The sequence below is a fragment of the Rhinoderma darwinii genome, chromosome 8 (assembly GCF_050947455.1).
Source record: "Rhinoderma darwinii isolate aRhiDar2 chromosome 8, aRhiDar2.hap1, whole genome shotgun sequence".
NCBI lineage: Eukaryota > Metazoa > Chordata > Amphibia > Anura > Rhinodermatidae > Rhinoderma > Rhinoderma darwinii.
The window spans coordinates 10,251-26,184 of NC_134694.1; the positions used below are offsets into that span (position 1 = coordinate 10,251).

The following is a 15,934-nucleotide window of genomic DNA, read 5'->3' on the forward strand; positions in this document are numbered from 1 at the left end:
CCGTATATAGTGATGTCACCGCCCGTATATAGGGATGTCACCGCCCGTATATAGTGATGTCACCGCCCGTATATAGTGATGTCACCGCCCGTATATAGTGATGTCACCGCCCGTATATAGTGATGTCACCGCCCGTATATAGGGATGTCACCGCTCGTATATAGCGGTCACTACCCGTATATAGTGATGTCACTGCCCGTATATAGCGACGTCACCGCCCGTGTATAGTGACGTCACCGCCCGTGTATAGGGATGTCACTGCCCGTATATAGCGATGTCACTGCCCGTATATAGAGATGTCACTGCTCGTATATAGCGATGTCACTGCCCGTATATAGTGATGTCACCGCCCGTATATAGTGATGTCACTGCCCATATATAGCGATGTCACCGCCCATATATAGTGACGTCACCGCCCGTGTATAGTGACGTCACTGCCCGTGTATAGTGATGTCACCGCCCGTATATAGCGATGTCACCGCCCATATATAGGGATGTCACCGCCCGTATATAGTGATGTCACCGCCCGTATATAGCGATGTCACCGCCCATATATAGTGACGTCACCGCCCGTGTATAGTGACGTCACTGCCCGTGTATAGTGACGTCACTGCCCGTATATTTTGACGTCAGAGCCCCCAGTAGCTCAGACCCCAGACATTCACAGCGCATCCCCCGCCGCCCACTGGAAAAAGTATGAAATCGGTCACGTGAGTGCAGACATGTGATCGCGTGGCGTCAGAGCACATCAGCCCTCTCAGCACCCCACACACGTACTGACGTGTGGAGCGCCGCTGCCATGGTACCCAGCGTCTCCTCGGCGTCGTTGCCATGGCAGCGGGACGCTCGTCACTGCCTCCCTGTCTTCCGCAATCACTGCTCCCCGCCGCCGCCCTCCTGCTGCTGTAGGGCAGTCACTGCAACAAAATGGTAGCGCCCCCGGTGCTCTTGGACTCACTACACGCAGACAAGTGGCCGCTGTTTCACGTGATCAGTGTCCGGTCATGTGAGGTGGAGGCCCCGCCCTACTGGTTTCGTCACTACTGGGGGTTCACATGACCGGAAGTCGGTGTTTTTTTCCCGGTGGAGTCTGCGGAGTATTTGAGGCCTGTGTGGCCCTCCCAGGTACAGTGGACTGTCGTGGGGGGTGTATGCGATGATTGTGGTGTTGGAGGGGCGTAACGGACTGTCGTGGGAGGGGTGTTGTGGACTGTCGTTTGTGTTGGGGGGTGTAGCTGATAGTTGTGTTGGACTGGTGTGCGATGTTGGAGGGGTGTTGTGGACTGTCATGTGTGTTGGAGGGGAGTAGCGGACTGTCGGGGTGTGATGGAGGACTGTCGTGGGGGTGTGCGACGGAGGGGTGTTCTGGATTGTCGTGTGTGCGTGTTGCTGACTGTTGGAGGAGTGTTGTGGGCTGTCGTGTGTGTTGGGGGTGTAGCTGACGTGTGTGTGGGGGGGGTGTTGGATTGGTGTGCGATGTTGGAGGGGTGTTGTGGACTGTCGGGGGGGTGTGCGATGTTGGAGGGGTGTAGCGGACTGGTGTTTGTGCGATTGGAGGAGTGTTGTGGGCTGACGTGTGTGTGTGTGGGGGGGGGTGTTGGATTGGTGTGCGATGTTGGAGGGGTATTGTGGACTGTCGTTGGGCTGTCCGATGTTGGAGGGGTGTTGTGGACTGTCGGGGGGGGTGTGCGATGTTGGAGGGGTGTTGTGGACTGTCGGGGGGGGGGGTGTGCGATGTTGGAGGGGTGTTTTGGACTGTCGGGGGTGCGATGGGGTGTTGCTGACCGTCTTGCAGGTGTTGTGGACTGTGTGTTGGGGGGGAGTAGCTGACTCGTGGGTGTGGAGAGGTGTTGCGGACTGTAATGAGCGTGTGCGATGTTGGAGGGGTTTTGTGGACTTTCGTGGGGGTGTGCGGTGTTGCGGGGTGTATTGGGCTATCGTGTATCTGTCTTTTGGGGGTGTTTCTGACTGTCGCGTGTGTGTTGGAGAGGTGTAGCTGACAGTTGTGGGGGTGTGTGATATTGGAGGGTTGTTGCGGACTGTCGTGGTTTTTGCGATGTTGGAGCGGTTGTTAGACAAAACAGTCTCACAGGACATATAAATATAAGGGTCGGGAACAGAAGTAACAGCCGCCCACTTAATTGAAGATAAAGACTCCAAATTGTAAGTCGAGAAACAAGAGAAACAAGAAGTCCATAAATATCAAAAGAAAGTTGGAAATAGAAAATCTTTATTACAAATCAAAAAAACATGAGAATGTAAAACAGGTGGATGACACTATGACACACTATGACACACTATGACACAATGTATCACAGATAGGTAAACAATGTATCACAGATAGGTAAACAATGTATCACAGATATAGGTAAACAATGTATCACAGATATAGGTAAACAATGTATCACAGATATAGGTAAACAATGTATCACAGATATAGGTAAACAATGTATCACAGATAGGTAAACAATGTATAGTATATCAAAGAACACATCTATGTTTTCTCCTCAGCCAGCAAGGTATGGACAGATAGAGAATGTGTCAGGTAAAGCCAGCAGTGAGGTTAGTCTACACCAAATAAGCGTCTGAATGACCCAACGTGACCTCCATATTATGCTTACCCTTATCTCCGTAGTGTAGTGGTATGACCCAGCGGATAAGGGAGCGCCCTGACGCGTTTCGCGTGTAGCTTTCTCAAGGGGTGCCATTCTTATGTCCAGTTTAAATAGTAGACCCTGGTGGTCATGTGGTGTAATGTGGGCCAATCCGTGCCGGTCATCCCGGCGCTTGTGCGTGACGTCAGAGGAGAGCGCGATATCCCCAGCGTCGGGCGTCATCGCCAAACAGCGCATGCGCGAATCCCAGGACGCGTCACAAGGGAGACGGCGCATGCGCATAGAGTGATAACTGACGGCTGACGGAGGAAGTCCGCATCCCTCGTCACTGCACAAGCGCAACCCCGGTCACGGTGCAAGACGTGAGTGTAACTGAAATGTACGCATATCTAGTTGAATAAATAATAAGTTTAGAAAAGATGTTGAAGAAATGAAAAGAAAATGGTAATTATAAACTTGCAGTGTAATGTATGGCTGTAGCATAAACTGTGTGTGGTCGCCCTCTTGTGGACATTTTTAAGACTAACCCATAAGATAAGTTATAGTAATTGTAATACTTAATTAGATACAATAATGTACAGATATAAATATAAAAGTATAACCTTTTCCTTGTAGGTATTTGTAACCGTAACATATAAATATTTCATCGCTATAGTTAAAAATATACATTAATATAAATATGAAAGTGAGAGTAAAAAATACATCATTTAGAAACTCCTAATATAATATGTGAATAGAGGGCTGAGAAGAAATGGAACGATAATGTGGTTAGATTCATATCAACCTTTAATACTCAATGGCAAGTGATGAGGTCAATCCTGAAAAAGCACTGGCCTATATTACAAACAGAACAGGCGTATGCGAAATCCTTATCAGCAAATCCTCAAATGACAGCAAATCGATGTAAGAACCTGAAAGATCTCAACCAAAAGTCATTACGTTCCTAAGCAAATCTGTCCCTTTTCATCCGCCCAGGGCAGTTACCCCTGTAGTGATTGTGTGGCCTTTGCCAACATTGTTCGAGCAACGACGTTCGAACCGGCAGGAGGTGAACGAACTTTTAAGATCTTGGAGTACATATCACGTTTGTGGTCTACTATGCTACCTGTAGCTGCTCCAAGATCTATGTTGGTCTAACAAGTAGGCAACTAAGAAATGGAGTTCGGGAACATGTGAGGGACATAAAGGCTGCCAAAGAAATAAGAAATCGAGGACCGAACTCTCCTAAAAACTAGTCCCAAACATTTTAAACTGTGTCATGGGGGAGACCCTAAAAGTTTTAGAGTTAGAGGAATTGATCGGGTACATTGTGGTGTCAGAGGTGGAGATTCGAAGACACGACTAGCCCAAAGGGAATGTAGATGGATCACGACTCTGGGTTCTATGGCCCCAAGGGGTCTAAATGAGAAACTAAGCTTTGCAGCATTCCATTAATATCTCTATCTATATTCAACTAGATATGCGTACATTTCAGTTACACTCACGTCTTGCACCGTGACCGGGGTTGCGCTTGTGCAGTGACGAGGGATGCGGACTTCCTCCGTCGGCCGTCAGTTATCGCTCTATGTGCATGCGCCGTCTCCCTGGTCCTGGGATTCGCGCATGCGCTGTTTGGCAATGACGCCCGACGCTGTGGATATCGCGCTCTCCTCTGAGGTCACGCACAAGCGCCGGGATGACCGGCACGGATTGGCCCACATTACACCACATGGCTGATGGACATAAGAATGGCACCCCTTGAGAAAGCTACACGCGAAACGCGCGTCGGGGCGCTACTTTATCCGCTGGGTCATACCACTACACTACGGAGATATGGGTAAGCATAATATGGAGGTCATGTTAGTTCATTCAGACGCTTATTTGGTGTAGACTAACCTCACTGCTGGCTTTACCTGACACATTCTCTATCTGTCCATACCTTGCTGGCTTAGGAGAAAACATAGATGTGTTCTTTGGTATACTATACATTGTTTACCTATCTGTGATACATTGTTTACCTATCTGTGATACATTGTTTACCTATCTGTGATACATTGTTTACCTATCTGTGATACATTGTGTCATAGTGTGATCCACTTATAAAGACCTGTTTTACATTCTCATGTTTTTTTAATTTGTAATAAAGATTTTCTATTTCCAACTTTCTTTTGATATTTATGGACTCCTTGTTTATATATGATGTTGGAGCGGTGTAGCGGACTGTCGTGTGTGTGTGCGCGATGTTGGAGCGGTTTTGCGGACTGTCGTGTGTGTGTGTTGGAGGGGTGTTGCAAATGTGGGTGTGTACGATGTTGGAGGAGTGTTCTTGACTATCGTGTGTGTGTTGGAGGTGTTGCTGATTTTTGTAGTTGAGTTGGAGGGGTGTAGCATATTATCGTGTGGGTGTGCGATGTTGGAGGGCCGTTGCGGACTGTCGTGGAGGTGTGCAATGGAGGGTTGTAGCTGACTGTTGTGGGTGTGTGCGATGTTGGAGGGGTGTAGCGGACTCGTGTAGGTGTGTGATGTTGGAGTGGTGTTGCGACTGTTGTGGGGGTGTGCGACGTTGGAGGGGTGTTTCGGACTGTTGCGTGTATGTGTGTTTAAGACTCGTAGCTATGTTGGAAGGGTGTAGCTGAATGTCGTGGGGGTGTGCGATGTTGGAAAGGTGTAGCTGACAGTTGTGGGGGTGTGCCGATATTGGAGCGGTGTTCTGGACTGTCGTGGGTGTGTGTTGGAGGGTCGTTGCGCACTGTCGTTTTGCGATGTTGGAGGGGAGTTGTGGACTGTCATGGGGGTGTACGATGTTGGAGGGGTGTTGCGGACTGTCGTGTGTGGGTTTTGTGGACTGTGTGTGTTGGAGGGGTATTGCGGAATGTCGTTAGGGTGTGCTCTGTTGGAGGGGTGTTGTGGGGGGTGTGTCATGGAGGGGTGTAGCGGATTATCGTGTGGGTTTTCGATTTTGGAGGGGTGTAGCTGACTCGTGTGTGTTGGTGGTGTTGCTGACTGTCATGAGTGTGTGCGATTTTGGAGGGGTGTTGCGGACTGTCGTGTGTGTATGTGTTGGAGGGATGTTGCGTACTGTCGTGTGTGTATGTGTTGGAGGGATGTTGCGGACTGTCGTGGGGGTGTGAGATGTAGGAGGGGTGTTGCGCGTACTGTCCATGTGTGCTTTGTTCGAGGGGTGTATTTGATGGTTGTGCAATTTTGGAGGGGTGTAGCTGACTGTCTTTTTTGTGTTGGGGCTTTTGCAGACTGTCATAGCTGTGCTGGAAGGGTGTAGTAGTAGTGGTCATTCGTGTTGGAGGGGTGTAGCAAACTGTCGTGGGTGTGTGCGATGTTTGAGGCGTGTTGCGGGTGTGCGATGTTGGAGGGGTGTTGCTAATTGTCGTGAGGGTGTGCGATATTGGAAGGGTCTTGCGGACTGTCGTGGGTGTTCTGGACTGTCGTGTGTGTTGAGGGTGTAGCGGACTGTCGTTTGTGCGACTGGAGGGGTGTAGAGGTCTGTTGTGGGTGTGTGATAAAGGGGTGTTGCGGGCTATCGTGGGTGTGTGCGATGTTGGTGGGGGTGTGGACTGTCGTGTGTGTTGAGGAGGGGGCGCGTGGCTGACTGTTGTGAGGGTTGAAGGGGTGTAGCTGACAGTTGTGGGGGTGTTGTGGACTGTCATGGGGTGTAGCTGACTCATGTGTGTTGGAGGGGTGTAAAGGACTACCGTGTGTGTGATGGAGGGGTGTAGCGGACTGCCGTGGGTGTGATGGAGGGGTGTAGCGGACTGCCGTGGGTGTGATGGAGGGGTGTAGCGGACTGCCATGGGTGTGTGTGATGGAGGGGTGTAGCGGACTGCCGTGGGTGTGTGTGATGGAGGGGTGTAGCGGACTGCCGTAGGTGTGTGTGTGTGTGTGTGTGTGTGTGTGTGTGTGTGTGTGTGTGTGTGTGTGTGTGTGATGGAGGGGTGTAGCGGACTGCCGTGGGTGTGTGTGAGATGGAGGGTTGTAGCAGACTGCCGTGGATGTTGTGGGTGTTTTGGATGTTGGAGGGGTGTAGCGTACTGTCGTTTGTGCGATTGGAGGGGTGTGTGTTGGGGTGTTGTGGACTGTCGGTTTTGTTTGGGGGGGTGTAGCTGACAGTTGTGTTGGACTGGTGTGCGATGTTGGAGAGGTGTTGTGGAGGTGTGCTATGTTGGTGGGGTGTATCGTGCTGTCGTGTGTGTTTTGGGGTGTTGGCTGTCGTGGGGGTGTAGCGGACTGTTGGATGGGTGTAGCGGACTGTCTTGGGTGTGTGCGTGATGTTGGAGGAAAGTTGTGGGGGTGTGCGACAGAGGGGCGTTCTAGATTGTCGTGTGTTAGGGTGTTGCTGACTGTTGTGGGTGTGTTGGAGGGGTGTAGCGGACTGGCGTTTGTGCGATTGGAGGGTGTGTGTGTGGTGTAGCTGACAGCTGTGGGGGTGTTGGATTGGTGTGCGATGTTGTGGACTGTCGTGGGGGTGTGATTCTGGAGGGGTGTTGTGGGGGTGTGCGATGGAGGGGTGTTCTGGACCGTCATGTGTGAGGGTGTTGCTGACTGTTGTGGGTGTGTTGGGGTGTTTCTGACTGTCGTGGGTTTCAAGAGGTATTGCGGACTGTCGGGGGGGGGGGTGTGCGATGTTGGAGGTGTGTTGCGGACTGTCATGGGGGTGTGCGATGTTGGAGGGGTGTTGAGGACTGTCGTTGGGGTGTGCGATGTTGGGGGGATGTTGTAGACTCTCATGGGTGTGTTCGTTGTTGGTGTAGCGGACTGTCGTGTGTGTGTGCATGCGATATTGGAGGGGGTGTGTGCGATGTTGGAGGGGTGTCGCAGGTGTGTGCAATATTGGAGGGGTGTTGCGGACTCTGGGTGTGCGATGTTGGAGGGGTGTTGCGGACTGTCGTAGCTGTGTTGGAGGGGTGTAGCTGACTGTCGTGGGTGTGTTCGATGTTGGAGGGGTATTGCGGACTATTGTGGGGCTGTGCGATGTTGGAGGGGTGTAGCGGACTGTCGTGGGGCTGTGCAATGTTGGAGTGGAGTTGCTGACTGTCGGAGGTTTGAGGGGTATTGTGGACTGTCGTGTGTGTGTTGGGGGAGTAGCTGATTGTCATGGGTGAGGAGAGTTGTTGTGGGCTGTCGTGGGGGTGTGTGATGTAGGGGTGTTGCTGACTAGTGCGGGTGTTGTGGACTGTCGTGGGGGTGTGCGATGTAGGTGGGGTGTTGTGTGCGGTGTTCGAGGGGTGTGTTTGATGGTCCTGGGCTTTGTGCAATTGGCGGGGTGTAGCGGATTGTCGTGGGTGTGTGCGATATTGGAGGGATGTTGCGGATTATCGTGAGGGTGTGTGTTGGAGTGTAGCTGACTGTCGTGTGTGTGTGTTGGGGGTGTTGCAGGCTGTCGTAAGGGTGTGCGATGTGGGAGGGGTGTTGCTGGCTGTCGTAAGGGTGTGTTCGAAGTTGGAGGGGTGTAGCTGACTCTGGGCATGTGATGTTGGAGGGGCGTTGCGGACTGTTGTGGGTGTTGCGGGCTGTTGCGCGGGTGTGCGATGTTGGAGGGGTGTATTGGACTATCGTGTATCTGTCTTTTGGGGGTGTTTCTGACTGTCGTGTGTGTCTTGTGGGGGTGTGCGATGTTGAAGGTGTGTAGCTGAATCATGGGGGTGTGCGATGATGGAGAGGTGTAGCTGACCGTTGTGGGTGTGTGCGATGTTGGATCGTTGCTGCGGACTGTCGTGGTTTTTGCGATGTTGGAGCGGTGTTGTGGACTGTCGTGGGTGTGTGTGTTGGAGTGGTGTTGCGGACTGTCGTGTGTGTGTGTTGGAGGGGTGTAGTGTATTATCGTGTGGGTGTGCGATGGCGGGTTGTAGCTGACTGTCGTGTGTGTGTTGTGGGCTGTTGTGGGGGTGTGCTATGTTGGAGGGGTGTATCGGACTGTTTTGGGGTGTGCGATGTTGGAGGGGAGAAGCAGACTCGTGTAGGTGTGCGATGTTTGAGTGATGTTGCGACTGTTGTGGGGTGTTCGACGTTGGAGGTGTTGCTGACTGTTGTGTGTATTGGTGTTGTGGGCTGTCGTGGGGGTGTGCGATGTTGGAGTGTTGTGGACTGTTGCGTGTACGTGTGTTGAAGACTGTCGTAGCTATGTTGGAGGGGTGTAGCTGACTGTCGTGGGGGTGTGCGATGTTGAAGGGGTGTAGCTGAATCATGTTGGTGTGCGATGTTGGAGGGGTGTAGCTGACAGTTGTGGGGGTGTGCGATATTGGAGCGGTGTTGCGGACTGTCGTGGGTGTCTGCGATGTTGGAGCGGTGTTCTGGACTGTCGTGTGTGTTGGGGGTGTTGCTGACTGTTGTATGTGTGTTGGAGGGCCGTTGCGGACTGTCGTTTTGGTTTTGCGATGTTGGAGGGGAGTTGCGGACTGTCGTGGGGGTGTGCGATGTTGGGTGTAGCGGACTGTCGTGGATGAGTGCGATATTGGAGGGGTGTTGCTGACTTCTGTGTATTGGAGGGGTGTAGCTGACTCGTGGGGGTTGTGCGATGTTGGAGGGGCGTTGCGGACAGTTGTGTGTGATGGAGGGGAGTTGTGGACTGTCGTGGGGGTGTGCGATGTTGGAGGGGTGTTGCGGATTGTCGTGTGTGTTTTGTGGACTGTTGTGGGGGTGTTGCGGAATGTCGTTGGCGCGTGCTGTGTTGGAGGGGTGTTGTGGACTGTTGTGGGGGTGTTTGATGGAGGGGTGTAGCGGACTAAGGTGAGGGTGTGTGGGGTGTTGCGGACTCTTGTGGGTGTGTTGGAGGGCATTTGCGGACTGTCTTGAGGGTGTGCGATATTGGAAGGGTGTTGCGTACTATCGTGGGTGTGTTTGATATTGGAGGGGTGTAGCTGACTGTCGTGTGTGTCTTTTAGTAGTGTTGTGGGCTATCGTGTGGGGTGCATTGGACTGTTAGAGGGGTGTTTTGCGGACTCGTGTGTGTGTGTGTGTGTGTGTGTTGCATACTGTCATAGGGGTTTGCGATGTTGAAAAGGTGTTGCGGACTCGTGGGGGTGTGCAATGTTGGAGGGGTGTTGCGGACTGTCGTGCGGGTGTGCAATGTTTGAGGGTTGTAGCTTACTCGTGTGTGTGTCGTGGGGGTGTAAGTTGTTGGGGGGTTTTGCGGACTGTCGTAGCTCTGTTGGAGGGGTGTAGCTGACAGTCGTGGGTGTGTGTGATGTTGGAGGGGTGTTGCGGACTCGTGGGTGTGTGCGACGTTGTAGGGGTCTAGCTGACTGTCGTAGGGGTGTGTTCGATGTTGAAGGGGTGTTGCGAACTGTCGGGTTGTGCGATGGAGGGGTGTAGCTGACTCGTGTGTTGGGGGTGGTTTGGGGGTGTTTTGGACTGTCGTGAGTGTCGTATGTGTATTGGGGGTGTTGCGGACTGTCATGGGAGTGTGCGATGTTGGACGGCTGTTTTGGACTGTCATGTATGTGTCTGTTGGGGGTGTTGCGGACTGTCGCTTGGGTGTGCGATGTTGGAGGGGTGGTGTGTACTGTCGTAAGGGTGTATAATGTTGGAGGGCTGTAGCGGACTGTCGTGGGTGTATGCGATGTTTGAGGGATGTTGTGGGGGTGTGCGATGTTGAAAAGGTGTAGCGGACTGTCGTGGGTGGGTGTGTGCGTGCGATGTTGGAGGGGTGTTGCGGACCGGGGTACGGGTGTGCGATGTTTGAGGGTTGTAGCTGACGTGTGTGTTGTGGGCTGTCGTGGGGGTGTGCGATGTTGGAGGGCTGTTTTGGACTGTCGTGTATGTGTCTGTTGGGGTTGTTGCTGACTGTCGTGTGTCTGTTGGGGGGTGTTGCGGACTGTTACTTGGGTGTTTGATGTTTATGGGGTGTTGTGTACTGTCGTAAGGGTGTGTAATGTTGGAGGGGTGTAGTGGACAGTCGTGGGTGTGTGCGATGTTGGAGGGGTGTTGCTGACGGAGTGTTGAGGGGTGTTGTGGACTGTCGTTTGTGTTGGGGGATGTAGATGACTGTCGTGGGGGTGTTGCGGATTCGTGGGAGTGTTGCGGACTGTCGTGGGGGTGTGCGATGGAGGGGTTTAGCTGACTCGTGTGTGTTGGGGGTGTAGCGGACTGCGATGTTCAAGGGGTGTAGCGGACTGTCGTGGGGGTCTGCGGTGTTGGAGGGGTGTAGTGGACTGTGCGATTTGAAGGGTGTTGCGGACTGTCGTTGGGGTGTGCGATGTTGAAGGGGTGTAGCTGACTGTCGTGGGGGTGTGCGGTGTTGGAGGGGTGTAGCGGACTGTCGTGGGGGTGTGCGGTTTTGGAGGGGTGTAGCTGACTGTCGTGGTAGTGTGCGGTGTTGGAGGGGTGTAGCTGACTGTCGTGGGGGTGTGCGGTGTTGGAGGGGTGTAGCTGACGGTCGTGTGGGTGTGCGGTGTTGGACGGGTGTAGCCGACTGTCGTGGGGGTGTGCGGTGTTGGAGTGATGAGGACTGTCGTGGGGGTGTGCGGTGTTGGAAGGGTGTAGCTGACAGTTGTGGGGGTGTGCGGTGTTGGAGGGGTGTAGCTGGCAGTTGTGGGGGTGTGCGGTGTTGGAGGGGTGTAGCTGGCAGTCGTGGGGGTGTGCGGTGTTGGAGGGGTGTAGCTGACTGTTTTTGGGGGTGTGCGGTGTTAAAGGGGTGTAGCTGACGGTCGTGGGGGTGTGCGGTGTTGGAGGGGTGTAGCCGACTGTCGTGGGGGTGTGCGGTGTTGGAGTGATGAGGACTGTCGTGGGGGTGTGCGGTGTTGGAAGGGTGTAGCTGACAGTTGTGGGGGTGTGCGGTGTTGGAGTGATGTTGCGGACTGTCGTGTACTGTTGGGGTTCTTACCTGCATAGTGATTGTTTTCTTTTCTCATTGCAGGACATGTACTCGCCGCAGACATCGTTCCTGGACCATAGAGATGTTAAGCAGGTATGGGGGTCACCTGTTGAGGGGGTCACTGCTTCTGTGCTGGCTTTACTGAACACGGGCATAGAAATGAAATGCGTTGTCGTTTGACGTTACGGTGCTGGGCCAGTGCATGAGGGGTTAATGCGGGTGCTGCAGCTGATGGTAGGTCTCGGCCGTCACGGGGGATGGGAAGCCAGATGCTAATGTGGGAGCTCAGAGGTGGGGTCCCTTTATTATATTTAGGAATGACATTCTCCATAATTCTCATGGTCATCACCGTTGGAATCCCGTATTGATACCCGCGGGCTGCAGGGTTCCCCCACATGGGGCAGCTCCCCCCCTTGCGAGTTCTGAAGGTGCTTGTGGGCTGCCATGTGGACGTTTCTACCTCCGGCCTTCCCCTTTTAAGGGCACAAAGCTATGGCCTGGGAGGACATGGAGAGCAGGGAACGCTCTTCTTGTAGGTGGGTGCCTGGCCGGCCGCAGGTCATGGAGGGGTCTGTCCCCATAATATTGCACATGATCCATGGCTGATGGGGGTCCGTTATTACGTCATTTTCAGGTATTAACCCCTTGCGTACCTTTGACGTAATAGTACGTCGCTGGCCACTTATGCCAGCGTACCTTCGACGTACTATTACGGCGCAGGAATAAACTGTCACTATGTGAAATCACATAGTGACAGAACAGCGGCGGCAGCTGTCATTGACAGCTAACCGTCTCTGCTACCGGCCTGGGGACCAATTAGCAGTCCCCAATGCCGGCGATTGCTGTGATTGGTCAGTCTCTGAAGACTGACCAATCACAGCCGTCTGTGACGTCGTCTGCAGGAGAAAGCTCCTGTCACTTTCTCTGATCTCCTCACTTCTGTGAGATACGTGAGGAGATCAGAGAAAGCGGTGTAAAAAAAAAACAAACACTTTTTATTAACCCCTTCCCGAAAATGGGCGTATAGTAACGCCCTGAGGATGAAGCGGGCACAGGAGCTGTGCTCGCTCCATCTTCATCGGATGTCGGCTGTAATATACAGCCGACATCCCACTGCAACTACAGCGATCACTGTCCTCTCCGATGGCTGTAGTTTAACCCCTTAAATGCCGCTGTCAATAGCGACAGCGGCATTTAAGTGATTGATACAGAGGGAGGGGGCTCCCTCTGCACCCCATTGCCCCCCCCCGCGAAAAATCGCGGGGTTCTGATGGTTGCAATGGCAACCAGGAAGCCTAGCAACGGCTTCCTGGTTGTCAGGTACGGGAGCCTATTAGGTCCTGCCCAAGGCAGGACATAATAGGCTCAACTGTCAGTTGTAAAGTGACAGTTACAATACACTGCATCAGTACATACAGAAGTAGTGCAGTGTATTGTGCAGGGGATCAGGAGATCAGATCTGCCAGTCTCCTAGTATGTGTGAAAAAAAAGTCAAAAAAAAGTTTTAAATAAATAAATACAAGTTTTACGTAATAAAAACAATAATCGCCTTGTTTCCCTGATCAAGCCCTTTATAATATGAAAAAAAAGACAAAAACTAGACATAATAGGTATCGCCGCGTTCGTATCGGCCTGACCTAAAAAACTATCATATTATTGATCCTGCACGGTGAACACCGTAAAAAAAAATACCATAAAAAACCAATGGCAGAATTTCCTTTTTTGGTCACGTTGTTTCCAAAAAAATGGAATAAAAAGTGATCAAAAAGTCGCGCGTAGCCAAACATGGTACCAATAAAAACGTGTGTGTGTGTCACGCAAAAAATGTATGTACTCCGCACAGATTACATATACCCTGATATACTCCGCACAGATTACATATACCCTGATATACTCCGCACAGATTACATATACCCTGATATACTCCGCACAGATTACATATACCCTGATGTACTCCTCACATATTACATATATCCTGATGTACTCCTCACATATTACATATACCCTGATGTACTCCTCACATATTACATATATCCTGATATACTCCTCACATATTACATATACCCTGATGTACTCCTCACATATTACATATACCCTGATGTACTCCTCACATATTACATATACCCTGATGTACTCCTCACATATTACATATACCCTGATGTATTCCTCACATATTACATATACCCTGATGTACTCCTCACATATTACATATATCCTGATGTACTCCTCACATATTACATATACCCTGATGTACTCCTCACATATTACATATATCCTGATATACTCCTCACATATTACATATACCCTGATGTACTCCTCACATATTACATATACCCTGATATACTCCGCACAGATTACATATACCCCTGATATACTCCTCACATATTACATATACCCTGATGTACTCCTCACATATTACATATATCCTGATGTACTCCGCACAGATTACATATACTCTGATGTACTCCTCACATATACCCTGATATACTCCTCACATATTACATATACCCTGATGTACTCCTCACATATTACATATATCCTGATGTACTCCTCACATATTACATATACCCTGATGTACTCCTCACATATTACATATATCCTGATGTACTCCTCACATATTACATATACCCTGATGTACTCCTCACATATTACATATACCCTGATGTACTCCTCACATATTACATATATCCTGATGTACTCCTCACATATTACATATACCCTGATGTACTCCTCACATATTACATATATCCTGATGTACTCCTCACATGTTACATATACCCTGATTTACTCCTCACATATTACATATATCCTGATGTACTCCTCACATATTACATATATCCTGATATACTCCTCACATATTACATATATCCTGATGTACTCCTCACATATTACATATACCCTGATGTACTCCTCACATATTACATATACCCTGATGTACTCCTCACATATTACATATATCCTGATGTACTCCTCACATATTACATATATCCTGATGTACTCCTCACATATTACATATACCCTGATGTACTCCTCACATATTACATATACCCTGATGTACTCCTCACATATTACATATACCCTGATGTACTCCTCACATATTACATATATCCTGATGTACTCCTCACATATTACATATACCCTGATGTACTCCTCACATATTACATATACCCTGATGTACTCCTCACATATTACATATACCCTGATGTGCTCCTCACATATTACACATACCCTGATGTACTCCTCACATATCACATATACCCTGATGTACTCCTCACATATTACATATACCCTGATGTACTCCTCACATATTACATATACCCTGATGTATTCCTCACATATTACATATACCCTGATGTACTCCTCACATATTACATATATCCTGGTGTACTCCTCACATATTACATATATCCTGATGTACTCCTCACATATTACATATATCCTGATGTACTCCTCACATATATCCTGATGTGCTCCTCACATATTACATATACCCTGATGTACTCCTCACATATTACATATATCCTGATGTACTCCTCACATATTACATATATCCTGATGTGCTCCTCACATATTACATATACCCTGATGTACTCCTCACATATTACATATACCCTGATGTACTCCTCACATATTACATATATCCTGATGTACTCCTCACATATTACATATACCCTGATGTACTCCTCACATATTACATATACCCTGATGTACTCCTCACATATTACATATATCCTGATGTACTCCCTCACATATTACATATACCCTGATGTACTCCTCACATATTACATATATCCTGATGTACTCCTCACATATTACATATACCCTGATGTACTCCTCACATATTACATATACCCTGATGTACTCCTCACATATTACATATACCCTGATGTACTCCTCACATATTACGTATACCCTGATGTACTCCTCACATATTACATATATCCTGATGTACTCCTCACATATTACATATACCCTGATGTACTCCTCACATATTACATATACCCTGATGTACTCCTCACATATTACATATACCCTGATGTACTCCTCACATATTACATATACCCTGATGTACTCCTCACATATTACATATATCCTGATGTACTCCTCACATATTACATATATCCTGATGTACTCCTCACATATTACATATACCCTGATGTACTCCTCACATATTACATATACCCTGATGTACTCCTCACATATTACATATATCCTGATGTACTCCTCACATATTACATATACCCTGATGTACTCCTCACATATTACATATACCCTGATGTACTCCTCACATATTACATATATCCTGATGTACTCCTCACATATTACATATACCCTGATGTACTCCTCACATATTACATATATCCTGATGTACTCCTCACATATTACATATATCCTGATGTACTCCTCACATATTACATATACCCTGATGTACTCCTCACATATTACATATACCCTGATGTACTCCTCACATATTACATATACCCTGATGTACTCCTCACATATTACATATACC

General features: G+C 49.6%; 1 protein-coding gene across 1 annotated transcript in view; it reads left to right on the plus strand.

The window, feature by feature from the left end:
• The first annotated feature begins 763 nt into the window (after positions 1–763).
• The window catches only part of PLEKHM1 (pleckstrin homology and RUN domain containing M1), a 42,280-nt gene continuing 27,109 nt past the window's right edge, over positions 764–15,934 (plus strand). The window contains exons 1-2 of the mRNA XM_075834575.1: positions 764–1,125; positions 11,464–11,514. Coding sequence (XP_075690690.1) covers positions 11,467–11,514 — 48 coding nt within the window. The 5' untranslated portion in view covers positions 764–1,125; positions 11,464–11,466. The remainder of the gene's footprint in view (positions 1,126–11,463; positions 11,515–15,934) is intronic.